This window comes from Eublepharis macularius, chromosome 1, assembly GCF_028583425.1.
Source record: "Eublepharis macularius isolate TG4126 chromosome 1, MPM_Emac_v1.0, whole genome shotgun sequence".
Taxonomy (NCBI): domain Eukaryota; kingdom Metazoa; phylum Chordata; class Lepidosauria; order Squamata; family Eublepharidae; genus Eublepharis; species Eublepharis macularius.
In genome coordinates, this window is record NC_072790.1 from 38,093,269 (window position 1) to 38,121,243 (window position 27,975).

Genomic DNA, 27,975 nt, shown 5'->3' on the forward strand with positions numbered 1-27,975 from the left:
TTATGGGAGGGTGAGTAACAATGTTAATGACTGATGTGGAAGCAGGGGAACCCTGAAACAGGAGAGCCAGCCAAGAGCTCTTTTGTGGCCAGCAGACTGCCCTGGTCCCCTCCCCTTTTTTGCTTCTTTTCCACCTGCTGCAAATAACTCCTGTACAGGTGGGGGCTTGGTAAACCACTGCCACTACCCTGGATTTTGGGAGGTCATTGTTACATAAGAGGAGCCCAGGTCACTCTTCCCCCCCATACACCTATTTCCCCCTTGAGTTCCCCTAGCAGTGCCACGTAAGGAGTAACTGCCTGAATCAACCACAACATCTGAGATAGGGTTGCCAATCTCCAGGTGATGGCTGGAGATCTGGAATTACATCTGATGTCCAAGTCACAGAGATCAGTTCCCCTGGAGAAAATGGCTGCTTTGGAGGGTGGAGTCTATGACATTATACCCTGCTGAGGTCCCTCACTTCCCAAAAGCCCACCCTCTCTGGGCTGCACTCCCCAGATATCCAGGAATTTCCCAACCTGGAGCTGGCAACCCTAGCAGATGTACAAAAAAACTCATCAGAGTTTTCAAAGGCTTTGGTCCTCCTTGGGAACAGGCGAGCATGGCCCACGCTTTCTCTGCATGCAGATCCATTCCCCATCAACCACAACCACTCCACTGACCAATTGCAGGGAAATGCACACCTTACTTCCAAGAAGGAGAAATGTATAGATTCTGTCAAAGGCCCTGCCCTGCTATGTGAACCCAGGTCATCTAGTGGCCCAAGAACCATTCCTGATGCTTTAGTTTTTTACCTAGGATACTGAGGGCAGGAAGAGAAGGCTCAACCTCTTTCCAAAATCTCCATGAAGCACGTCACCATTTGCTTCTGGCCCCATTGCTAGAGAGGGATGATTCTGAGCGTCGGAGAAGTCTTTATGTCAAGGAAAGGCTGAGCCATGGAAATTCGAAGAAAATAGCATTTAAGGGGAGTGACCTCAGCCTTCTGCATGATTGGCATGCAGAAATTTTCCAAGTTCAGCTCCTGGCCTCTCCAATTTAAAAGAATCTGGGATAGATCTCAGCTTGAGATCTTGAGGTGTTACCAGTCAAGCACTGGGCTTGGTGGATCTGGGGTCTGATATAGCAGAAGGGCCATTTCGTCTCTTCACACTAACTGTAAATCTGTTTAGGTCCTAGGGATGACTTGTGCTTCATGCGTGCACAACATTGAATCTAAACTTGTCAAAACACCTGGCATCCTTGATGCATCTGTAGTGCTGGCTACTTCCAAAGCCCGTGTCCACTTTGACCCTGAAATCATTGGTCCTCGAGATATTATAAAAATTGTTGAGGTAAGTTATGTTTTAAAAATAAAAACACTCATTGATGCTCTAGAAATTAAGTTTCTTTGTAGTGGTGGGGTTTCTTCTTCAGTTTCTATCCCACCTCTTCTCAAGAAAGGAAAACCAAAACATAATAGTTGTGTTTCTTTTTAAACTACCTAGAATATTTATTACCACTCCTCCTTACATTACCTTGAATTTTTACCACAAAAAACGACACTCCTTTTTCCCGTACACACAGAGCTTCTAGTTTTCTCTACTTTAACCAGGTCAGTTTGGTGTAGTGGTCCCTGATTTCCTCAGAATCCCCAAACGTTTTTCGCTGCCACCAAAGTCTTTCGCCTTAGATACGATATTAACTGGTATTATAGGAAGGCTTTGCTGTAGACGGTAGAATGAAGGTGCAGACAGCATGTGGGGGTTGTCAGGGCTTGCCGCGGCTGCCGCTGGGCGTGGCACTGGGCGGTCTGCTCCTGACATCACAGGGGGGCCAGGGACTCTGCAGGACCCTGCTCTGTGGAAGGAGGGGCGGTATACCTCACCCAGACTCCCTCTCAGTCCACTCGCTGGCCTGCTCAACCTGGCCTGCTTACCCTCTGTGTCCTCCATCTCCTCCTTCCAGAACTCTCCTCCAAGCCTCCACCCTTGCATCCTACTGCTCTCATTCCACATCATCACTCCTCACTCACACCCACCACCCCAGAGCTCTTCCCAGCCACCCTTTATAGGGCTTCCTATCTCCACCCCGCCCTCCTTCCAGGCTTGTTCCCTCTCCTGACCGGGCCCAGCTGTGCGTTCCCCCAGGTGTTTCCCTCCAACCACTAATCCCTTCTGGGCTCCGTTGCCTAGCTGGCAGGGTGGGGTTGAGTGTGAGCCATCCCCAGCTGAGGGCTCCTTGGCCTTGCTCACGAGGGGCTGCCCCAGCCAGCCTCTGAGCTACTGAGCTTGCCTGGCCTTGCTCACGAGGAGCTGCCTTAGCCAGCTTCCGTGCTGCCTGCTTGGCAATGCTGGGCGGGGCTACCCATCTCCTCCCGCAGAATGCCTGTGGCAGCCCCCCCTGTAGAGGCTTGGCTTCTAGCAACTCCTGAGCCAGGCTGCTGTCTTCTAGCCCTGGCGTGGCCGTGGGCTGTCTCAAGCTGCTGCAGCAGGGGTAGCTGGCTGGGCTGCCGGGATCAGCCACAGCTGCACCATGTTGGCTGGCTACTGGGCTTCTCTGGCTGAGCTGATTAGGGAAGGTGGGCCCAGCTGCGGCCCCTTGGCTGGCTGCCCAGCTCTTCCCACAGAGTGCCCTCAGCAGCTCTACCCGGAGGGGCTGGCTTCTGAGCACCTCCTGAGTCAGGTTGCCATCTTCAAGCTGGGGTGGATGCTGGGGCGTGGCTCTGAGTTGCTGTGGCTGCTTCTCCCCCTTTGCAGGTAAGGCCCTGCTTGGGCTGCTGCTGGGTCCCAATTCTTCCTGCCTCTGCCCTCTCCCTTTGGTGTAGGCAGGTTCTGGCCCTGGCTGCTGGCTGAGGTGGCAGGACTGCTGTCTCCTGGCTGCCTCCCCCTGCTTCCTCTTGTTGAGGCCGGGGGCTGTGCCTCAGACCCCGGACAGGGGTGTCTGTGAGGTAAAAAGATTTGTCTTCAAAATCGTTTCTAGTCTAGTGAGGTTGGATCTCTGTAGTTTTAAACAACGGACAGTATGAAAACTGTGAATGACTGTCAAGTTGCCCAATATGCTAATTTTTAATATGAACATTTTAAAAAATTTAAAAGGAACATTTCAATTAAATTGATAATAAAGGAGAAAAGGGACAAACCAGACTCCTAATTTAGTGATCCAGACCTAAAGATCAACATTACTGCACCTTATTAGTAGAATAGGTACTGGTTATATGAAATCAATATGCATTCATATAGCTTCCTTTTAATAAATAGCACTATTGTTTCCCTTTTGCGTGTGTGTCTGAGAGAGAGAGAGAGGCCTGGGTACAATAAAGGTGCATCAAATTGAGGGATGTTGCCTGTCTTAAAAGCAATGGGCTATAGCCTACTAGCTTTACCAGTGGTGAAAGGATAGACAGGGGATAGCTAAAGGTTATGTTGGGTTTTATTATAGGCTTTTAAGAACACTCATGTCGGGTGATGGCCACAGTAAGGAGGGAGTTGGAAGAGACTGAGTTGAAACTCAGGGAAGATGCAATTCAGTATGAGGTATATAGTACCCTATTTACCAGAAAGTAAGACTAGGGTTTTTTTCCCACTTTGGAAAAAATAGAGGGTTACATTACATTCACAAAGCAATGAGTTATGTACAGTTAAAAAAAACTTTTGTGTGTGTGTTGGGGGGGGCTCATCTTACATTCAGTGTTCTCTTTTGGGTGGATACAATATTTGCACACGCTATCCTATACAATAATATGTGTTTTCATCTTGTTGACTTTCACTGTCTTCAGTGCTGCTGATCTTTTCTGTGTGTCCAGCATATATGTATGTGTTGCTGCCTTCTCTTTTTTAATTGCAGGCTTGATTTTTTTTAAAAGTTTCTTTTTATTTCATATACTCTGGCATGCTAATATATTTGAATGCAGTGTTCTGGAAAAAATGGGTGGAGTGTAATGCTGAAATTCGGTTGTAAACTAGGCAAGCTTGGCAAAATATGAATTTTTTTAATGCTGAATAGCGACTGGCCATGGGAAAGAAGTTATGCCAGCCTCTCCCCTGCAAAAAACTTTCTAATCTAGAAGTGTTCTAATAACTGCCTCTTCACACTGCAAATAATAAAGGATGCCATTTGAGTATTCACATTCATAATTCACATATATTAGCCTTTTCTGGGTGGCTAAATGACCTGATTATACGATCCTCTGCCAGTCGGATGTATTGCTTATTGCTATTGGGCAACGAATGGGTTGTAACATTCGGTAATTTTTCCATCTTGGAGTTAAACTACATATGATATGAGTCCTCCTGTGACATGTAATTTGTCGGTCGTATCTATTTAAAACATTGTTAAGCCCTTTCCACTCAATTTAAGGCTCCCGAGTTTGGCCAAGTGCTAGCCAAAACAGAAGGAGCTGAGCCTAACAAAATGCGGGAAAGGCCAGTGCTTTGTGTGGTCGTACTAAGCATCGCCGGATCCAGGTGCGCAGACGCCTGGGGCAAACCTTGCCTGGGTGCTCTGCGCGCGCAGAGCGCTCACGCTCCCGGCACTGCGTGATGATGTCACTTTTGTGAGCCATGCGAGGCGGGAGCCATGTGAGGCAAGCCGGCCACTCCAGCGCCCGGTCAGCCATGGAACTGGTGACGGTGCGGGCGTGCACTGGGGTGGCTGGCTGGCTTGCCGCGCACGCAGGACCTCCCAGCCCTGCACTCAGCCCCCCCCCCCGCGTGGCTGGTGGCTGAGCGCAGGGCTGGGAGGTCCTGCGCAGCAAGCCAGCCAGCCACCCCATCGGCAGGGCTGGCGAGGGTCTCCCAACCCTACGCTCAGCCTCCTGGGCAGCTGGCAGCCACCCCCGGCGCCCCCTCTTTGGCGGTGCCGGGGACAGGCTACCCCCCTTCCCCCCCCCCCTCGATCCAGCCCTGGTACTAAGTGTCCTAGAACATTCCCTCAAACCTTTTACAACATGGAGGAGGTCTTTAGCAGACCTGCTGAAGAACTCCACTGGTGCAGAGAAGGAACCACTGAAAGCAGAAACCTTTGAAAACCTCCTTGGTGGGTTGTCTCAAGTATGAGAGTGCAAGCTACTGTGAAAGGAGTTGGAAAGAAAACAGTTGTTGCAGCACCTAAGAGCTTGTTATTACTTGTAAGGCTATGTATTAGTAATTTTTGCTGGTTGCTTACTAGGAAGAGGCAACTACCTTTGGTGAAAGGAACTGGGAGCTCTAGTCCAAATAATCTCCACTCTCATTTTTACTCAAGGTCAATAACTTTTTTTGCTAGTACTTATATGTGTATTCATGTCCTTTAAATTTTCTTCTTGTGTCTGTCGTGGTGTCATAGTTCATGTTTTTATATATCTCTGTAGAACTGCAGTACTAGAAGAGGCATTAAGGTTGAAATCTTTGGGCTTTGTGGAACACAGTAAAATATCTTAGTCCACATGTCTTTGGGGTGTCATGTTAGAGGGACTGATGCTAATCAAAGCTACTGACCCTAATTAAGAATGAGAGCCCCTGTTTGTTTTAATTTACACAAATCCTTGTCCGGATAGGTTTTGCTAGTTTTAGAAACTGTGATAGACCAAATCCAGGGCAATGCTTTCCATCTTGCTCTCAGAAGCAGTTTAAACTGTGTGGTTGTGCCAAGCGGGGGAGGTACGATAGGAAAAGCTAATATCTGTCTTCAGTCCCCAAAGATAGAGTAGCCCCGGGAGAGAGTGCAAGCCAGACCAAGTATCCTCACAGCAGATCCTGACGTGCATCATGAGTGACAGTTCAAACATTTCTTCCTTTTTTTTTTTTTAAGGGAATTGGTTTTCAAGCATCTTTGGTTAAAAAGGGTCCACGGGATCACAGCTTAGATCACAAACAAGAGATCCAACAGTAAGTATAGCTGTGAATGAGAAATGGTACAGCTGACAGAGAACGAATTAATAGTTTCCCAGTTAGTTTTGATGCTTTTTAATCGGACAATTCAGTATAAACCTTTCTGAGCTTAGTTATCATTTTCTTGGGCCCTTATGGACCCCCAGGTGTCAGCTCATGCGTCTGCCTCGATAAATACTAAAGAACCATTTTCAGAGTATAATAGTCTCTTGGTTCACATTCCGGATCAGCAGGGTTGCCTTAGGCATTATTTCTTCTCCTCCATTTGCATAATGTACTTATTTATTTAAAATGTTTTTATGCTGCCTTTCCCACCCAACTTAGGGTCCCCAAGGCGGTGAGCAATCCAAAACATTAAAACAAGCTTTTAAAATATATAGTATAAAAACAATTAAAAACAACAATTAAACAGACTGCATACACAGTTAAAACACATACACAGGAATTTTACCAACTATGTTGACTGGGATGGTTTGTCTTCTAATACTATCTATTTGCTGTCTTTCCAGATGGAAGAAATCGTTCTTATGCAGCCTGGTGTTTGGTATCCCTGTTATGATCTTAATGATTTACATGCTAATACCTAATGGCCAACAGCATGGATCGTCAGTGCTAGATCAGAACCTAATTCCTGGATTATCTGTTCTAAACCTTCTCTTCTTTGTCCTTTGCACTTTGGTTCAGGTAGGATCGGAGAGTATTTGCTTTCCTTTTATAGTCTCCTTGTTGCATAATTGGATATAATTGCAGTGTTTACACTAAGAGAATAGAATGGCCTGATAGCTAGAATTGTCGATGGAGAGTTGAACTTTTTTTTTTGTCTTAACAGTTCCTCGGTGGATGGTACTTCTACGTCCAAGCTTATAAGTCGTTGAAGCATAAGATGGCCAATATGGATGTTCTCATAGTGCTGGCCACAACTATCGCTTATGTTTACTCCTGTGCTATTTTAATGGTTGCCATGGCGGAACAGGCAGAGCAAAGCCCCATCACCTTTTTTGACACCCCTCCAATGCTATTTGTGTTCATCGCTCTTGGTCGGTGGCTGGAACACATAGCAAAGGTAATGCATCCTACAACTAAATGTTCCACTCGGTGAGAAGGGACTCTTTGAGGGGCGTAATAGTAAAGAGTCCAGTAGCACCTTTAAGACTAACCAGCTTTATTGTAGCATAAGCTTTTGAGAACCAGAGCTGTGATTCTCAAAAGCTTCTGCTACAGTAAAGTTGGTTAGTCTTAAAGGTGCTACTGGACTCTTTTCTATTTTGCAAATACGGCCTAACATGGCTAACTCCTCTGGATCTTCGAGAGTCATGTAGCCCAACCTTCTGCCCTGCAGAAGGAAACTTAAACGCAAAAGTTCTTTTTCCCTCTGCCCTGTCCTTGAAAACCTGCATGGAATAAAAGGCACCAGCTTCAATCGGCAGCTTGTAATTGTAGTGTCTGCCTTAAAACTCTGGTATTAGTTGAGGAGGAGGCTGGCATCTATGTTGGCACAGTTAAATGTGTTTAAATAGAAACAAATGGTCACTCATTGCCAGCGACTGTGATACGCAGATGGGTGCAGATCTCAATCTGGCATTTGTTTGGGGACTTTGTAATTGTGGCTGCTGCAGGCAGGAGAAGCAAGTCGCAGCCATGCCTTCCTCTGCCTTTCTTCTTGGTGCGAGTCCATATTCTTTTTGGACATATGTTTGGCTCCCTGCCGACCTGTCACATGCTAAGTTGTCTGCTTCAAGTATCTGAATGAATCCGCATCTGTTTAAGCACCAAGCATTGTTGACCACCTGGAGTCTGAGAAGATAAGGCAGGATATATATTTTAAATAAATTAATTCATGCATCTTTTAAGACAAGGGAGTCATCCCATGTAAATTTATTGTGAGAAATTGCTTAATTTTAAAGCCGTTGCTTTTTGCCTTGCTGCCCTCGAACATGATTACTCCCTCTTTGGTGAAACATTTGTTGTTCCTTCTGCCTTTTTCACATAGCTTGCATTGTATCATCCTCCTCTCCCCACAAGCCAATTGCCAGCATGTCTGTACCTTTTTTGAACTATTTGGAATATCCTGTTCATTTCAAACATGTTCCCGTTTGTTCAGTGCCAGTAAACCAGCACTATTTATATGTTTGCTTTATATGTTTATTTATATGCTTGCTTTATATTTATATGTCTGCCTTTCTCTCTGAGACTCAAGGCAGATTATACAACATAAGTCAGTGCAATCAATAGGATGAGATGTCTAATAAGCAATGTAATAGGACTGGGATTGCAGTCTGAATGCAATCCCAGTCTGAATGCAGTCTGAATGAAGCATAAAGGTTAAATGTGACATGTTAAACAAGCAGTAGATGGTATAACATAAGTAGAAATATAATGCACTAAAATATGTACAGCAACAGATAGCCCATACCATTTTACTACACAGTTGTAAACTCCACAGACTCGTTCTCTTCCTTAGAATATCCCCATAACGTCTCCATTACAATATAGCTCTATTACTTTTAAAAAATGCCCTCCTGAACAATGTAAGTTAAAATGGCATCATATGACACAATTTCTTTTCTGTCTCAGCAATGACGCCTTTGATTCTTAATCCTCTTATTAACTGCTACAACTCTTACATTGCTTGGGCAATGCCAATTTTAAGATCATATCTGTGCATTTTTAGCGTGTAATATTTTTTGTTGGTAGAAAATTGGACTATTATGTCTAGTTTGTAGACAGTGCGTGATCATTCATGCTTTTAGAGAATACGGGGATCAATGGGGAAAGTGAGTCAGTGTACCAGGAATGTTTCAGGCATGTTATTTTATTTTTTGATAGAGTAAGACATCAGAGGCACTTGCCAAATTAATATCTCTTCAAGCAACAGAGGCTGTTGTAGTGACTCTTGGACCTGACAACTGTGTCATCAGGTATGTCCGATGTGAAAGTATTTTCTTCAAACATGATGGTAATGTTTGCTTTTCCAAGATTTTGGAACTCCAGTTTAGTGGTGAATGATATGGGATGGATGTGACTGGCTTTCAGGGGACAGCACTGCTGGTGCTGTTGTTTCTTATCACGCATCTTTTTAAATCCCTGGGTTGTACATCGTCACAATGTACTACCCAGTTTGGAGAGCCAGTTTGGTGTAGTGGTTAAGAGCACAGGACTCTAATCTGGAGAGCTGGGTTTGATTCCCCACTCCTCCACTTGAAGCCAGCTGGGTGACCTTGGGCTAGTCACATGGCTCTCTGGAGCTCTCTCAGCCCCACCCACCTCACAGGGTGTTTTGTTGTGGGGATAATAATGACATACTTTGTAAACTGCTCTGAGTGGGCATTAAGTTGTCCTGAAGGGCGATATATAAATCGAATGTTGTTGTTGTTATTATTACAACAGTAAGCTAACGGCAGAGTCTTTCTGTAACCCCCCAAAAGTCTGTAGCTGAAAACTTAAGGACACTCTCCTATTGAATACAGTGGGTCTTACTTCTGAGTAGACCAGGTTTGGTGTAGTGGTTGAGAGCGGTGGGACTCTTATCTGGAGAACCAGGTTTGATTTCCCCATTCTTCCACAGCTGGGTGACCTTGGGTCAGTCATAGCTCTCTCAGACTCTCTCAGCCCCACCAATCTCACGGGATGATTGTTGTGGGGATAATAACACACTTTGTAAACTGCTCTGAGAGGGCGTTAAGTTGTCCTGAAGGGTGGTGTATAAATCAAATGTTATTATTAATGTTGTTATAGGTTAGGCTAGCTCCCTTCCTCTAGTGGAAGAAGCTGTTCTTCTTGACCTCCATAATTTAGAATTTCATACGAATAGTGCTAAATTCTGTGGCAAAAAAACCCAACGACCCAAACTGAAAGTCATAATGCAAGATAGGCTTGTAGAGGGGCTGAGGTTCGGTAACAGAGCACGTGCTTTGTGAGCGATAGGTCCCAAGTTCAGACCCCAGCCTCTGTGTTGGCAGGATTACAGACATAAATGTTGGGAAGGACCTTTTCTACTTGAGATCCTGAAGAACTGCTGTCAGTCAGGGAGACCATATTGATCTAGGTAGACAAATGACCAGACTCTGTGCAAAGCATATTAATAGACAGATCGAGATGGGTAGCCATGTTTGTCTGTCTGTAGCAGTAGAAAAGAGCAAGAGTCCAGTAGCACCTATAAGACTAACAAAATTTGTGGTAGGGTATGAGCTTTCATGAGCCACGACTCACTTCTTCAGAAGCTGAAATGTATCTGAAGAAGTAAGCTTTGACTCACGAAGGGTCATATCCTACCACAAATTTTACTAGTCTTATAGGTGTACCAGACTCTTACTCTCTTCTACATATTAGTAGAGTGTTGCTTGTGTGTTTGTTTGTTTTTAATGGGGAGAGGGACTTGCTTATGCCAGAAGAACATGGAACATCTGAGGTGGGACAACAAGTATTTCACAGCCAGACCTCTGCAAGCTGTACAAAGCCCTGCATTGGCTGGTTTCCTAAGCTACTTCAAATATTGCCTCCCAGTTTTTCATCCAGGAGTGTTTAAAAATGAGATTTTTGATAAATTACTAAATTGTGTGTGGGAGAGGAAGAGAGAGTTGCTACTTTTTGTGTTTCAGATTCTAGTCCATAATTCGCATTATTCATTTTATTTATTTAAAAAATTTCTATCCTATGCTTTTAGCAGATATCCTTTTGTTTGAAAAACGTCTGCCAACCATGAGGCTATCAATAAACGAAATCAGCAACACTCTTACAAAACCCCACAGCGTAAATACAGTAAAAACCCACACAGAGAATAGGATAAAATAAGTAGTCAAACCAGTTCAAGGGGGAAAAGAAGAAATGGGGGATGGGATGGGGATGAACTCAATGGAAAACCAAGGCACAATATCAAATCAACCATATGCATGGAGAAGAAAAATGTTTGCATCTAGCTCTTAAAGTTCGCATTATGATTTTTGTCTTTCTCTATCATCGCTGTTCTGTCTGCTGGCTGTATTGAGTATCTTATTCCATTGTAGAAGTTTAAGCAATCAACTAGACATGCGATATACTAAATATAGTGTACTAAACATGCGTGCAAGATTCAGGTCCAGTTGCACCTTAAAGAACAACTCGATTTCCAGGGTATGAGCTTTCAACTCTTGGCCTTTAAGGTGCTACTAGACCTGAATCTTGCACTTCTGCTACAGATCTACATGGCTATGCACGCACATACAACACACAACAGTTAAAATAGTGCAACTTCTTCTTTTCTCTAAATGATATGTATCACTGGGTCTTAACTGTTACCTCTTTGCAGGGAGGATCAAGTACCTGTTGAGTTGGTTCAGCGAGGAGACATTATCAAAGTGGTGCCTGGTGGAAAATTTCCAGTTGATGGGAAAGTGATAGAAGGCAATTCTATGGCAGACGAATCCCTAATCACTGGTAATTTTTGTACGCTTCAATAACTACTTGATGCTATGATTGTAAGGATAGGCCTTTGCAAAGGTGTGATTGCTGATGCAAAGAATTCTCGCTATGCTTGTTCATTGGGAGAGAGGCACATATGGCAATGACGTGTATCCAACCATGCAGTTCCAAAGATTTAAGAGGCACTTGTTTTCTTAATGGGGCGGCGATGGTAATTGTGATTGTGTCTCCACTGCAACTCACTGCCAACCCACCAAATATAGCACAGGAGTATCTTGGAAATTGCATAGCGGGGCATGCAGCTGGAAGGGGAAATATTGTCATCCCCATCTTAAGAAAATGTAAGTAATCTTAAATCTTTGGAATGTGGCTGGACATGGGCCAATTCTTTTTAACTGAATTAACATCTGTTGATGAAAATATACAGGATGCACAAAAATCTTTAGCCCTTAATAATATGGCGGATTCTCTGCATTCTGGTGAATGGACAGCAAAGGTTCCAGCGAATGTTTGTAAGTAGTCTGGAACCACAGTCCGAAATCTTTGAATTGTGATATCTGTCTTCAGTCTTGGAACCAGGTTGTTTGTGGAGTACGAGGCACCATACTTTCTTTGGAGAGTAAAACCAGATCAAAATTGCAAGGATAAGATTGGAGGGAGGTTTCCAGGAACAGCAGTGATCAATTCTCCCAGTCACAATCCAGTCAAAAGATGATGGTCCTCTACATCCCAAATGCATTACTTTGACCACTGTAGAATTCACTGACATGTACCACTAGATGCAACAAAACTTGAAGCCTTCCTCCAATTTAAGTAACCCTTCCTTCCAGTTAGGGTTGCCAGGGGGTACCTGGGAGTGGGAGACTTAGCTGCTGCTGAGGGGGTCCTCGTCATTGATGTCATGATGTTGCCAGCAATGTGCTGATGTCAGTCCCATGCACCTGGAAGTGATGACAGTGTGTCACTAGGGCTACTCTGGTTTTCTGCAAAAACTCTATGGTTTTACTATAGAGTTTTTGAGAAATACCAGAGCATTCCTTGTCATTTCCAATTTAAACTGAAAGTGGCACTAGTACACCAGGCCGTTTCCTGTCCTTTCCCCCTCCCCAGTTTCTCCCACTGATGCCTGAGGCATCGGTAGAGAGCAGACTGAATTAGTGGGGGATTGTCCTCCATAAGTGGGAATCAGGGACCCCTACCTCCAGTCTAAGGTAGGACACAAGTCATTATGGCCTGATAAAATCAACCAGACCTTGAAAACCTTGTGGTTTTTAGCATTGTGAAATTTCTCCACTCCTCTGTGAGCGTGCATACGCATACGCATATGCATATACATATACATTTCTTCCTTTCCTGGTTCTTGTATTGAAAAAGAAACCTGTAAAAGGTTCTTTTAAAGGCATTCCTAGAAATTCAAACATAACGGCTGAAATAAGTCGTCAAAGAAATTAACTGAGTAGGCTTTTGAGCTGGTGATGAATCTGTAACCCCTTTCTGAATTGAGGATTGAATTTAGCTGCCTGGATTTCTTGGTTGCTGAGAAGCATTACTCAGTTGCCATGGAGAAGCAAGTAAGAAGAAAGGAAAACCAATGAGGTTCATTTTTGCTGGCTTATTAAGGTCTTGCCCGAGAGCACGTTCATCTCCTTTCCTCCTTGATCTGGGGTGCCTTGGTTTTCTGATGATAGGCATTTGATTGTATCAAATTTGAGCTAATTCTCTGGCCTGTCTCTTTCTTGGTAGGGGCCAGCAAATGAGGGAGGTGTTGTTATTAAATGGATACTGATAGGGTTGTTCTTGTAGGGGAAGCCATGCCCGTCACTAAGAAACCTGGCAGCACAGTCATTGCAGGCTCTCTCAACGCCCATGGCTCAGTGCTTGTCAATGCAACGCATGTTGGCTCTGATACCACCCTGGCCCAGATTGTGAAACTGGTAGAAGAAGCTCAGATGTCAAAGGTAAAGTACCTTCGAGCGTGGGCTTTTGGCTCGTGAATCAGTGGATCCATCCCAACATTGGAAACCACATTTCTTCTGCAACATTTGAAACAAAGATAAACAATTCCTTCAGGTGCCTGATCCAAAAGTCTCACCAATAACTGCTATGCAAAGATTATTCTAGCTCTTCCTCTCTGCTACTTAGATCCATCTCCCTGCCTATGTTTTTAACCAGTTTATGAACCCTCCCTGGAGTGGGGGATGGGGGGAACTGCATTTCCTGAACCTTTGTAACCCCACATTCTGAATTGCTCTCACTGTGCCAGCCTGGACAGACGATCACATTGTTGTTGTAATTTTGTATTTCTAGTCCTTGAGACTTGGAAGAATAAGCTGTGAGGGAGCTAGATAAGATCCTTAAAGATAAAGATGTCTCTCTGGGAACCAAGATCAAGATAATCCAAACTATGTTATTCCCCATTCCTATTTATGGATGTGAAAGTTGGACAGTGAAGAAAACTGACAGGAAGAAAATTGATTCATTTGAAATGTGGCACTCATTTAATATAACAGGTTTGGAAAACTAGAACAGCTCTGTTGAGAAGCTGTAAAATGCAGGAAGCACACAATGAAATGCCGTTATTTAAAATTAAAATCTAATTAAAAATACAATTCACTAGTTACGCTGTAACAGAAGAGGGAGTTGAAAGTTTTGTTATGATAAAGTATTAGTGAGATAAAAATCCTACATGCCCGGTCAGCATGCCCAAAATACAGTTTCTGGGTTCTTGGTGGCGGGGAGACTACAGCAGACCTTTATCATTTCACTGCAGAAGATCCATGCAAGGTTGCTACTGTGGGATCCACATCTGGTATTGATCTCTGGCCCTCTTTATTCTTCCCTTATTTGGTTTGCCCATGCCACAAACCCACGTCCAACTCAGGCTTGGGCTGATCTTCCTCTACCCTGAGGTAAAACTTCTCTCTAAGCCTATGAAGCTGTATACTGAGCTGGGAAGCCTCTGGTAGAGTGGTTGATGTGTAGCTTCAACTTTCTTTCTTGTCCCACCATTATGGAATATTAAAAATGGTTACCCAGCCAAGACTTAGTAGGGGACAGATCAGGGGTTTGCACTTCCCTTTAGCAGAAACTGGCACACAAGGCTTGGGGAGGTTCAAAATGTAACTGAAGGTTTATTTACAGTAGGTAAAGTCAGAGGGCAGGTAGGCAGATGTTTGAACTGAAGTAACAGAAAGGGTTTTATACAGAAACTTCACTGGTGTGAGGCACAAAACACTTGGTATCTTTGAGAAGTTGGCACTGCATCACAAATGTTTCACTTTTAAAGCATAGACACAGCACGACTTTCCCTCCTCTCCAGACTTAAGGGTGCTCCATTGAGACAAACCCTTACTAGACACTGGGCAGGTGTTATAGTTATGAGCTATAACCCTGTTCATGGCACTGAAGGGGAGATTCCTTTCGACCCACTTCCTTGGCCCACTATAATCCCCAGATCTCTCAAGTCTAAGTAGGAGCTGGTACTGATTTTTCCCACTTTAGTCCAAAGACTAAAAGTGCTTCACAAACGCTACTTCCTCACACGGAGGATTCTCTGGCTGACCCTCTCTGGTCTAAAGCCAGGCTCCAACCCCCTTTCACTCTCTTGTTTTCTCTCCAACTCCAACTGACAGCTTCCCCAACATGCCATCCCCAACTGCCATTTCAGGCTAGCCACATTTGAGGGGGGGACATGTCAATCATAGCTCACTGACTGGAAATCTCAGCATCTGAAGCTGAGTCCATCACAGCCAACAAGACTGTTGGCTGAAATGTTACTCCATTGAGTTCCTTTCCTTCCTCATCACACTCATGTACCCCTAGATCTTCTCCTCGTTTGTTGCCAGCTGCTTCTTGGTACAATCCCAGGTACTTTAAACAAAAGAAGGTTGTTTTTTTAAGCTCAAGGCCTTTCTCTCGTCATTGGCTTGTTTGTTTTGTTTTTGCACAATAATTATGTTGCTGTCACTCAGTAGTTGAGCTGGGATGTGGAGACTTCCCATGAACTAGCACACTTTAGACAGGGTTGTGTTTTCTCAGAATTCAAGCGGCAGTATCTGGTTGCTGGGAAGAGGGATCTCCGACACCACCTGATGTTGTAGTAACAAATGAATAGTGAGTTTGTGGTCAGGTGTGTGCTCCCCCTCTCCAACTCTGGAACACTCTTCTCCCGCTAATATTGAATGCTGGCAAAGTGAAATAGCTATGGCTATCCCTTTTACAGTAGGGCTCCTCTCTCATTTGTTTTGTGCAGGTTAGCTGCTGTATTACTAGATTTGGTATAATATGACATGATACTTAAACCCAGGTCCGCACCAGTCACACAAGGGTAAAGAAGGAAGAAACGAACTCTTCCCATAACTTGCTCCCTATCTCCTTGTGCCCCACCCCATCCTGTGTTTTTTTCCAGCTGAGTTCACTTCTGATACTGGGGGCTCAGCTGAGGAGAAAAGCACGTGGGGCTATAGACAGTGTCCACATAAAGATTTCCTCTCCCTTTCTCTGACTTGCCCACTGCTGCTGTGAAAATTAAATGCCGTTGCCCCCACTATATACAAGATCAAGACATATCCAAACAAATAGGCTCATTGCTCTCACACTGCAAGAGGTGGGTTACCCTTTGTCTAATTGGGAGGTGCCAGTCATCAGATTTGGGGGGAGATGCCCAAATCGCATGTGGAAGCTCTGTGGAAGAACTTGGGCTGGGCAGTGGTGCGTTGGAGAACAGTCATATTTGTGTGAAGGAAGGCTTTGAGGCAGAAGGCATGTGTCTGTCGTGTGTTTTTATGCATCAGTATAAAGGCCTACTTGATTCTGAATTTTTATAGGCACCCATCCAGCAACTGGCTGACAAATTTAGTGGATACTTTGTCCCCTTTATCATCATAATTTCTACTGCAACACTGGTAGCGTGGATTGTGATTGGATTTATACACTTCGATATTGTGCTGAAATATTTCCCTGTAAGTACTATGTTGATAAAGCCATGATGGTGTATAGTGGGTAGAATGTCTGGCTAAGATGTGAAAGACCCCTAAGTTCAAATGAAGCTCACAGAGTAACCAGGGGCCACCTAGTCACCCTCTCTCAGCCTAACTTACCTCACAAGGTGGTTGAGAAGATAACTTGGTGAAGGAAAGCTTTGTGGAGAAGGAGAGGGATAAATATACATTAGATGTCTAATCAGATCAATAAGAATATATTCTTCCTTTCTATTATAACTCAGGAAGTGTTGATTTCTGAAAAGGTTGAATACTGTGAACTAGTCAATGCATTTATGCTTAAATGCAAAGCTCTTTAAAGGTATATGTTTCTGGTTAAGCTATGATCTTGCTTGTAGGTAACATCTGGGAGAGATGTGCTCACCATTCGATTACTACATCTGGCTTGAGTTGCCAAAGGGAGCAATAAGGATTCAGGATTAGACATGATCTGGAAAAGTTGTATGAACTAGTCATGTTTAGATTACAGGAGGAAAAGGCTTGCATTCTGTGATAAACCTCCGCTAATAGAAGGTATTTCTTATCAGCAGAATGGGAGTTCTCCCTCCCTCCCGCTGTAGCCTGAGATACTCCCTGGCTCAGTTGACCCTTGCAGACTTGGTTAACAGCTTAGGGGTTATACTGGATCCAGCACTGCTGCTAGAGAAGCAGCTGTAATAAACTCATTTTGGCCCAGAAGATGGCCCCTACCTTGACATGGCCGATCTGGCCTCCTGGATCCATGCCTCACCCTGTGAAATCTGCCTTGAATTTCAATGAGAAAGGCATACTGTGGTGCTGTTGGGGTACAAGAGATCCCCAAGGAAAGTGTGAGAGGGGAGCTGGAAGTCTGCAACAGGAAAGGAGAATTGGCCCCCCCAAAAAATCACACATACCCCTCCTTCCATTAACAATAATTTACCGTGGGGTCCTTGCCAAAATTGGGGGTATGCAGTCTTCCCAATATCTGAAAGGATGTTGTAAAGATGAACTGTTTGCCAAGAGCAAGAAGAAATAAGTAGACCTGGTTGAATAGGTAGGATGGGAAATGCATTCTGGCTATCACAGGTGGGCAATATAACAAGTTTCAAACAGTTGGAGATTCTTTTTTCTGAATGTGCACCGAGGGCGGTTTCGGTCTGGGAGAATTCCCAGGCCTGATTCCCCAGAGCATGTTCAGCCGTAGAAAGATTACATTTCCTAGTATCAATACAGCGATTTGTCTCCAAAGCTCCAGCATCAATGGCAGTTAAGTGTTTTTGTCTGTTTATTGAAAATGCTTACTGTCTCCTAATGCCGCTAGATTTCCCTGGCGAACAAACCCATTTTCCTCTCCTTTCCCTTCCAGCATTACAGTAAACACATTTCGAAAGCAGAAGTCATCGTACGGTTTGCCTTTCAGACCTCCATCACAGTCCTGTGCATAGCCTGCCCCTGCTCCCTCGGGCTGGCGACCCCAACTGCTGTGATGGTGGGCACGGGAGTGGCCGCGCAGAACGGTATTCTCATCAAAGGTGGGAAGCCTCTGGAAATGGCACACAAGGTTAATATTGCCGCTGCTCATTCATGCCTGTGGCTGCTATTCAGTCCCCAGTCTGGGATTCTGTAGCATTTTCTGTCACTGATTTCCCACACACTTTTCTTAAGATCAGTTTTGATTATACTGGTATGAGGCAGGGCTTTTTTTGAGCTGGAATGCCCTGGAACAGTGTTCTGGCACCTCTTTAAAATACCGACATGACTGGTGTCTGCTGGGCAGGGGAGGGTTCCCCTGCCCGGCAGCAGTCTGCTGCAGGCCAACTCAGGCCCAATCCGGCCTGTTTCAGGCCCGTTTCAACCATTTTGAACCCATTAAGGGCCCCAGGTGAGAGTTCCCCCACCTCTTTCCCCAGAAAAAAAGCCCTGGTAGGAGGAGAGTTTCCCCCAGAGATTCAGAGGCAGGGTATTTCTGGGCTGCTGCTACATCTTGGTTGGAAGACAGGATAGGCTGTTCATGCCAGCCATAGCTTTACAACAAGAAGCCTTGTTGTTGAACTCCTCAGAGGATTATCTTTCCCTCAGATTATTTCACTTTACATTTTATTCCTTCCCGGGCTTTTTTTCTTCCTCTAGTGTGAGGGATTGGAGTTTGAGTCACACAAAAATAGAGTTTTGAGGGAAAACACCCCCTTCCCCAGTGAGATGCTCTACATATCCTTTCTCCTAGGCCTAGTCTGTGCATGAACAAGCGTCTGAGGCCCTGAAGTTTCCTCAAAGGGTCCCCCCATCCCACCCCATGATCTTCCACTTTTTTTCACATAATAGAATGAAGCAGGTGGCAGCCTGTGTTTACCTCACTTTCTGCCTTCAGGCAGTTTCCAAACAAGTTACTTACCATGGGTTTGACACTTCCCCATAGCATCATGGTGTGTTTCTGAGGTTTCCTTGGGTTTTCTACGATCTTTCCCAAATCTACTTGCTGTGAAATTTTGAAAAAGATCACAGCAAAGCCTGCATGGCTGCCTCATGGGTGGGAAAGTTTGAATTGTTCAGGTCCTGCCCATGCAATAACTATTTTCCCTGCCCAGTCTCTGCAGAAGTTATTTCCTCTCCCACCACTGGGGGGCTTTTTGTGACTTTTAAATCAGCATTTGAATATCATTATATCATTATAACGATCTAACAATCTGTGTATCATGTTCTCTGGATTCCCAGCTTTAAAAAAAAATAAGTCTGTAGCCTTTTCTGTTGCAGATAATGCCTTTACCCTTATATCTCCACAATGAGATATAAGAGGAAAGTCATTTTCAAAACATTTTTATTATTTTGGCATGGTGGTGGTGGTGGTTTTTGGTTGTCCCTTATGCAGTTAATAAAGCCCCAAATCTTGTGTAAATGCATGCTTAGAATAGACAGAAACTAATGCCCAGTAGTGACCAGAGGTGCTTCAAGCGCCGAGGATTGTGTCTGTTACTGTTGCTTTTGTTTCTTGCAGGTCAACACGGTGATGTTTGATAAAACAGGGACGATCACTCATGGGGTTCCCAGAGTCATGAGAGTCCTCTTGCTAGGGGATGCTGCAGCTACTCTTTCTTTGAAGAAGATCCTTGCCATTGTTGGCACGGCAGAAGCCAGCAGCGAGCATCCCTTAGGAGTGGCCGTCACCAGATACTGCAAAGAGGTACCTCTCGAGCTACATTTAAGCAGAGTTCAAATCGGAAAGAAATCTGCCGTTGCGTGTTAACAACTGTGTCCTGGCTCCTAGCTCATGCGGAGCTTCAGGGGCAAGCATTATCAGCAATACTTGGCATGGTTAAGGGATGGAGGAAATATGCCATCTCCTCCCACAGATCCCTGGAATCACTCTGAGTTCTGACTCCAGGAAGAAGCCAGACCCTGCAACTGACCCACCTTCTTCGAAGTGCTGAAGAGTGGGAGAAGTGGGAAACTCTGCCTTCCCCCTCCTCCTCAATACCCATGAGCCCAAGGGTCAGCACCTTTTTGAAGCCTGATATTTAAACAGTGGCCTGTCCAAGGGTTTTTGGTACCCTAGGTGAACTGTGCCCTCCCATTCAATAGAGAGAAAAGAAAGAAATTGTCTCATTGAAACTCTGTTAAAGGGGCAAGACACTTTCCCTCCAGTTAGCTGGCAGCCCTACACTAGATAGATCAATAGGCTGTTGGTGACAGCAGAGCTCCCTTCACTCTCTAGCTGGGGCACCCTAGGTGATTGCCTTGAGTTTGCCTCGTGGTTGTGCTGGCAATAGCTGCCCATCCCTCCTTGGGACACTGCACCTTGCTAGGACACCATACAGCAGTTTCTCTTTTTCCCTGTCGCCAAGGGGTTTGATAATCAGCCTGACCTGCCGGAATGGTGGGAAGTTCTATCAGCTCTCTGCGTAGCAATTCATCAGGGTGTGAACTCTCTCTCCTCCTATGCTTGTCCCAAAGTGATGATCTATGATTGATGCAGGGAGAAGCAGGAGGCTTCCTTTCATGAGGTGCAGTACCTAGGTGGGGTGCAGCCTTGCCCCCTATCTACTTGCATTTGGCCCAGAAGAGCTCTCGGAGTCAAACGGTGCTGGCATGCTGCATTCCCTGAGGCTCTTGGGTAGCAGCTCACTGCACCATTGCTTCTCTCCCATTCCACCTGTCATTGGTTTGGGTGGTGTGTGATAGAAGTAGAGTGGCAATGCAGCCCTAGGAAGGAAGTTGGAAAGGAATGATCGCTGATGCTGAGGAGGAGGGTGCTGGAGGGGGAACTGTTTAAATCCCCTATATTGCCTATCAAGGGCTGATTCCGCACACGTTGGATAATGCACTTCCAATCCTCTTTATAGATCATTTGGAATGGATCTTTTCGTGTGCGGAACAAAAAATCCACCTCAAACGATTGATAAAGTGCATTGAAAGAGCATTATCCAATGTGTGCGGAATCAGCCCAGGTTGGTGGGTATTTCCCAAGTTTACAATAAACAATAGTAAGAAATATTTCCTGTATTCAAAGACTTCTTTGCATCAAGAAAATCTTGAACACCTGCAAAGAATTTCTCATTCTTGGGAAGGTCAGACAAGGATTCCACCCTTTCCAAGGCTCTTATAGAAGTCAGGTTGCAAACTGGCTTTCAATCCTAAATGTAAACTAAATGTTACAGTTAAAACAACAGAAAGGTTCATGCCATGAATTTTTAAACTAATTTTACAGTTGTGAGAAACAGGATGTGAGCATTTTTCAATGTGGATTTTTTTTAGGAGCTTGGCACAGACGTCCTGGGGTATTGTCAGGACTTCCAGGCAGTCCCTGGCTGTGGAATAAGCTGTAAAGTCAGCAGTGTTGAAGCTGTGCTGGGTGAGACGGAGCGGCATTTGGACAGCCTGAGCCCCCAACTTGGCGCCACTGACAGAATTCTTACAGGCCAGAGTTCACAGACTCTGGTCTCCAACCTGGGAGGTAAGTTGTAAGTTTAAAGCTATCAGTCACTTGAGAAGGGACTAAATCACTGGTCCTCAACATGGTACCCTTGGGTGTGTTTCCTGGCTCCCACTTGCCATGGTGCCCTGTGATGCATTTCCTGGCTCTCGGGAGGCTGGCTTCATCCCCACAGCATCTCTTCCACAAAGCAAAGAGACGATCCAAGCTTTCCTCCGCTTCACTGGAGTAGGAGATGAGGCCCAGGAGGCATCATCTTTGTGTTTGTAGGGGCACCCATTTAGTAGCAACTGCCTCCATTGCAGAAGGAGGCTTGGCTTGGAACTGTTCAACATTTCATTGAACCCTCCCAGTGTTCTGTGATTTGGACCCACAGCAACCATTTTTCATTTGTTCCACTCCTATCCTTTGGCAACCATTTCGTCGTGGCACCTGCTAACTGCTTGTAGAATTCCAGAATTGCCCAGAGGTTCCACGAGGCTAGGGACCCCTGGGTTATATGAATTCATTTGAAACAATTTTACACACTTAAGGTGCAATCCTATGCAAGGCTATTTCATTGTAAGCCCATTGAAATCAATAGACGGGCATAACTCTGCATAGCATTGCACTGTACGGTGCCCTAAAGTAATTTATACATTTGAGCTCCTAGCATAGTTTTTTTTAAGTGTCTCAAGGATTATTAAATCTAGAAGTAAAGTGTCGTTCGTCACAAAAACAACACAACCAAAGGACTCACAGACAAGGTAGAGGGTTCTGCATAGTAGGTTGAGGATTCCCCAAGATATACGGAACATTATCACTTTGAGAATTTAATGAAAAGGTGGGGGCGGGGGGGGCAGAAAAACTTAATGAAAGCTAAACTTGCTGAAAACAGAGACGGGGAGGAACTTGGCCTGCTCAAATCAGTAAAAGCATATTGGGTTCTGAAAGGAAGAAACTTGGGCTGAGGACAAGGAATTAATATTTGGGAATTTCCCAGTCATTTATATCCCCCTTCTCCACCTTGTGAATCTTCATGAGGCTCCAACTTTTAACCTATTTTGGTAGGTTTATAGCTCAAGGAAACTGGCGTTTTATCATACCAGCAGTCTTTCTTGAAATGTGTAGTTTTGTAGCCGGAGTTGCCGTACCTATCAAAAATGTTGAACATATTTTGTTTGTGATTGCTATAGAACCACTGGCAGAGGCAATAAGAAATAACACTCAAATTCATGGTATTGTCTTTAGTAATAATACCTATAAATTAAATTTGTTTGCAGACGATATCCTTTTATATATCACGAAACCATTAATATCACTGCAATACCTGCAGTATGAGTTATCGGAATTTGGCCAAGTTTCAGGATTATTGATTAATCAGAGTAAATCTAGTATGATGCCCATTAATTTAGAAGGAATAACCCAAAATTTACTTAAACAAAAATATAAATATCAATGGGCTATTTCGCAATTTTCTTATCTTGGTATACAAATCCCTTCTGATTTGAATCAATTAATTCGAGTTAATCATATCCAAAAAATGAAAGAAATCAAAGACATTTTACATAAATGGAATAAACAACAATTATCATGGTTTGAAAGGTTTCACCTAATAAAATCTTTTATTTTTCCCAAAATCCTTTTTCTTTTTAGAACAATTCCTATTGAAATTCCCCTCAAATTAACCAAAAAGTGGAAAACCATATTAAACTGTTTTTTATGGCAATTTAAGCGTCCAAGAATTGCTTTCAAAGTTTTAAGAAAACAAACACAGCATGGAGGTTTTAATTACCCAGATTTGGAACTATATAATGTCGCTTCCAGATTGGTAGATATTATTCAGATAGTACAAAAGAAAGGAACAACTGATTGGATTAATATATTGAATGCATGGTATTATCCTAAAACGACACTTGATATAATCTGGTCTAAGCATAACATTCGTCCACCTTCTATTAATAGTAATATTTTCTTTAGAGCAATTATTAAAACTTGGGACAAATATAAAAAAAAATTATTACCAGAAATATCTAGATTTTCAACAATAACATCACACAAGAGTTTTCCCCTTCAATATAGCCTCTTAAGCTCCAAGACTTGGGAACATTTTAAATCTTTGCGTTTGCTGGATATAGCTACCAAAAATGGCTTAATGGAAAGGTCTGATTTAGAGTTAGAATTTGGCAGAGATATCCCTTGGTTTTTATATTTTCTTTTTTTTTTAATTTTTATTGGAATTAGAAATATTTTGTCATTTATAACAATCAAATTACTTTAATATTCCAGTTCTAACCCCCTCCCTTCCCCCCCCGTTTGTTGACTTCCAACAGTTTTCCAACCCTTTGTCTATTCTTCCCCTACTCATTTCAACTTATTTTGTCAATTAAACATATACTTTCACACTCTTCTAAGCTAGTCTATTATAACACAGTGCTAAGTCAGTTTCCCTTCACTTATCAACTAACTAATACATTCCTGGCATGTTATTCAATAGTAATAATACTGGCAATATTCTCAATATCCTGTACTCTAACTTATTCATTCTAATGTCATCAATATGGGACAAACAATTTATCCCTCCCTATACATAACTTGAGTACTCATAAGTGATGAATACATTTATAAGTCAACCAATTTAACTTATACTCTATATGTTACTCTTTACTTCCTCTTATATCTCTTATCTTTATAACACATTTCTAAATATAACTATAAACACAATATACATTCAACATAAGTCAATCAATTTGACCCATGTTCTGCACATTTCTAAATATCACTATATCCAAAAATACCTTCAGCATAAGTCAATCAATTTAACCTATATTCTATATGCTACTTCTCATTCCCCCCTTCTTGTATTCATAAATTTTAATTCTGTTAATTCTCAGTTACACCCCTATCTGCCAGCAACATAATTAATTAATTAATTTCTATTCTTATATATCACATAATAACTATTACTTAATACTGTATAGAATAAACAGTACTGTATTACTTAATACTGTATAGAATATAAAAACAGTTTTTATATTTTCAATTAAGTTATCTTTTAGGTGAACTTAAAATTAAAGATGTTATGAAAAGCCCTGAAACGGAATTAGAGCAAATTCTAAAAGCACCAGAGTTTATTCGTAAAGGCTTATTGTCCAAGATTTATAATATCCTTATTTGTAATATAAAATCTTTTAACACAGTATTACAGCAAAAATGGCAACAAGATTGTGGAAACATTATTTTGGACAAAGATTGGGAACAAATTTGGAAATCTAAAATAGTTACCTCTCCAGTTATTAATATAAGACTTCAGACTTACAAAATTATTCAACGATGGTATTTTACCCCACAGAAATTAGCTAAAATTTATTCAAATAGATCCCCCCTTTGTTGGAAGCGTTGTGGTAAACAAGGGTCTTATGCACATTGCTGGTGGAAATGTAATTATGTTGCAGAACTTTGGCAATCGGTTTTTCACCAAATTTTTTAAATCACATCTTACTCAATTCCCTTTAAACCAGAACTAATTTTCTTGAATATCTGGGGGAACTATCCAATACCACAAATAAGGAAAGATTTGATATCAATATTGTTGTCAGCAGCTAAAACTGCGATTGCGTCACGATGGAAGTCGCATTTTCCCCCAAATCTTACTACGTGGTATATGAAGGTATGGGACCATTTGATCATGGAGAAGTTAACAGACAGGATGCAGTTACGAATGAATCCGGCCAAATCTTCAGATTTTTATGAGAAGTGGTTTCCTTTCCTGGATTTCCTCTCTAAGGAAAATCTACTCATTACAAAGCTACCGTATTATGAGATTGTTAATCCGGAAATTTAATTCTGTGAATGAAACATAGCATTATATCGGTAGTAATTGTATCAATCTAGTTATAGTGTTGTATTGGAAATTTTATCACCACCACTACTGTTTAGTTATATAATCTTTGTTATGGTAACATTGTACTGTAAAGTGGTCATTTCTTTATTTGTTGTATTTTTTTCTTTAATAAAAAAAAATATTTTAAAAAAAATGTTGAACAGGCTTGGCAGAAGGGCACTTGGTTCTCGGAACCCCTCCTCTGAGATTTTGGGAATGCCTTTTAAATGATCAGTTATCATCTTTTGAACAACAGTACCTGTTACTTGTTCCGCTGTTCTTTCTGCACCCGACAGATGCGGCAGTTCCGAAGGCCTACTCGGTGTTGATTGGCAATCGGGAATGGATGAGACGGAACGGCTTGCATATCTCCAGCGATGTTCATGAGGCCATGACCGGCCATGAAATGAAAGGCCACACTGCTATACTGGTGGCTATAAATGGGTAGTGAACATACCTAAACTGATGTTTATTGCACATTCTGTCTGTCTGTTTATTGCAGATGAGTTTCAAGTTGGGGGTGGGGTCCACAGGACGAGACAAGGTGACAAGGCATTCCCAGTTTAAGAGGTGGCCAGTCTCTTCCTGGTGCCATCAGTATTGCAGAAAAAAATTGCAGAAGGACTGGGATTTCAGGAGGAGAGTTTCTTGGGTATTTTTTTCCTCCCCTCCTACGCAAGGAAGGATGTGATCTTAGAAAGAGGTTTGGAGGCAGGGAGAGGGCTCCCATATGTGAGAAGCAGGGCAGTGGAAGTGAGTGAGAAAAAGAGAGAAACGGATAAGAAATAGAAGAGGTGACACTTGCAGATGAGGCCCAAGTTTCTTACCTGCCCCTTTCCAGCCTATCATGTTTGTGGGCCTGTGTTTCACTACCAGTCCTTGGTCAATGGGGGTTGCACGTCAAAGGCCCATTCTTGATTACTTTCTTTTTCTGAAGGCTTGCCGATCCCTGAGCATCTTCAGTGACATTGCAAGACATTTTCCACTTGTGCTAGTACTGAGTGTTAGTGTAAATGCTCGTAGCTTTAGGCTACTTTAGGCACCTTGTAAATATCTTGTTGTTTCCTTGGGAGACCTGTGGGATTTGGTGATGAATACAGTCTAGGATAGCACCTTGGCTTTAGCCGCTGAATAAAGAGGAGTTGTTTCCTTCTGCAGGTATGCTTTGTGGCATGATTGCAATAGCAGACTCTGTCAAGCCGGAGGCAGCTCTGGCTATGCACACCCTACGAAGTATGGGAATGGATGTGGTGCTTGTGACGGGGGACAACAGAAAAACTGCCAAAGCCATTGCAGCTCAGGTACTCCTTGGGGCCTTAAAGAGATGTGCATGCCCGCAGCCTTCATTGGCCTGCTAAATTGGAATGCCAGCTGTTGTGAGATTAGGAGTTTCCGACAGGCTGGCTCATGCAGCTCCTAGAAGGGCCCGGAAAAAGATTGTAAAAGAGAATGCTCTCAAAAGACCCAGAAACCATCAACCAACTGGCCTGCTCTGTCTTTCTGAGCAAAAGAAATTGGAACCAGTTCTGCCTTTAACTGGGAGAGGAAGCAAATTTTGTATATTAACAGTGAAAGTGTGTGTGTGTGTGTGTGTGTGTGAGAGAGAGAGAGAGAGAGAGCGGGGGAGGGAGGGATATTGAGAAGAGATAAATAATCTTGGCTTTGGCTGAGTGAAATCAAGAGTCCCCCTGAAGCATTTGTACATATGTAACTGTCCCTGGAGGTCATCTGCACAGCAGTGCAACCAAGAAGGTGATCAGTTCATTCGGGTGGATGAATTCTCCTTAAGGTGGGACAGCAGGTGTCTTCTTGCCTCTAGGTTGGGATCCGGAAAGTCTTTGCTGAGGTTCTCCCATCTCACAAAGTAGCCAAGGTCCAGGAACTCCAAGAGGCTGGGAAGAAGGTTGCCATGGTTGGAGACGGGGTCAACGACTCCCCAGCTTTGGCAAGAGCTGATGTTGGCATCGCTATTGGGACAGGCACAGACGTCGCCATTGAAGCCGCAGATGTTGTTCTTATTCGTGTGAGTGCATGCTATTTAAAACGGTGGGGATTCCCTGCTCCCGGGTTTTTTTTTGGAGAGCGTGGATCTTTCATCTGATTTCCCCCCTCCCCTTCACAGAATGACTTGATGGATGTGGTTGCGAGTATCCATCTCTCCAAGAAGACAGTGAAAAGAATACAAATAAATCTCATCCTAGCCTTAATATACAATCTCCTTGGGATACCCATAGCGGCAGGTAAGCTCCGTTGATCTGTACTGTTCATTTAAGCAGCTGGAGTGACTTGGTCATGGGATCGTTTAATGAAGCAGTTTGGTTTGACCGCTTGCTCTCCCTATATATCCAGGAGTATTTATGCCTATTGGAATTGTGTTACAACCATGGATGGGGTCAGCAGCCATGGCAGCATCTTCAATCTCAGTATTGCTCTCTTCTCTGCAGCTAAAGTGGTAAGCTCTAAGAAGATTCCTACATGAAGGCATGAAGTTGCCTTATATTAAATCAGGTCATTGGTCCATCAAGGTCAGTATTGTCTACTCAGAGTGGCAGCAGCTCTCCGGGGTCTCAAATCACCTACTGCCTGAATCCTCTTAATTAGAGATGCCAGTGATTGACCCGGCACACCAAGCAGATGCTCTACCATTGAGCCACCTCCACCCACCCATGATTATGAAGGCTACAGCTAGTTTTCTGATTTAAAGTACGCATAAGAGGATTTGTGGGTAATTTTAGCTAAAGATTCTAAACGCCAAACCAGTGGTGGGCGTACTATACTCGGCTATTTTTTCAGCCGAAACGCAGTGGAACAGAGTTCCGGCACCTCTTGAAAATGATCACGTGGCTGGTGGCCCCACCCCCTGATCTCCAGACAGAGGGGAGTTTAGATTGCCCTCTACACATGGCGCAGAGGGCGATCTAAACTCCCCTCTGTCTGGAGATCAGAGGGTGGGGCCACCAGCCATGTGACCATTTT

The 27,975-nt window shown here is 43.5% G+C and overlaps 1 protein-coding gene across 2 annotated transcripts in view; it reads left to right on the forward strand.

Annotated features, from left to right (window-relative positions):
• The window catches only part of ATP7B (ATPase copper transporting beta), a 41,532-nt gene that overhangs the window by 10,693 nt on the left and 2,864 nt on the right, over positions 1 to 27,975 (forward strand). Inside the window, exons 5-20 of one of the 2 annotated variants that reach the window (XM_054975133.1) lie at positions 1,176 to 1,337; positions 5,773 to 5,849; positions 6,362 to 6,536; positions 6,682 to 6,915; positions 8,679 to 8,770; positions 11,137 to 11,264; positions 13,053 to 13,207; positions 16,076 to 16,210; positions 17,577 to 17,771; positions 19,203 to 19,388; positions 20,960 to 21,158; positions 25,296 to 25,441; positions 26,157 to 26,300; positions 26,819 to 27,022; positions 27,122 to 27,239; positions 27,349 to 27,451. In XM_054975133.1, coding sequence (XP_054831108.1) covers positions 1,176 to 1,337; positions 5,773 to 5,849; positions 6,362 to 6,536; positions 6,682 to 6,915; positions 8,679 to 8,770; positions 11,137 to 11,264; positions 13,053 to 13,207; positions 16,076 to 16,210; positions 17,577 to 17,771; positions 19,203 to 19,388; positions 20,960 to 21,158; positions 25,296 to 25,441; positions 26,157 to 26,300; positions 26,819 to 27,022; positions 27,122 to 27,239; positions 27,349 to 27,451 — 2,453 coding nt within the window. The remainder of the gene's footprint in view (positions 1 to 1,175; positions 1,338 to 5,772; positions 5,850 to 6,361; positions 6,537 to 6,681; positions 6,916 to 8,678; positions 8,771 to 11,136; positions 11,265 to 13,052; positions 13,208 to 16,075; positions 16,211 to 17,576; positions 17,772 to 19,202; positions 19,389 to 20,959; positions 21,159 to 25,295; positions 25,442 to 26,156; positions 26,301 to 26,818; positions 27,023 to 27,121; positions 27,240 to 27,348; positions 27,452 to 27,975) is intronic. The other variant, XM_054975142.1, reaches the window with a different exon arrangement.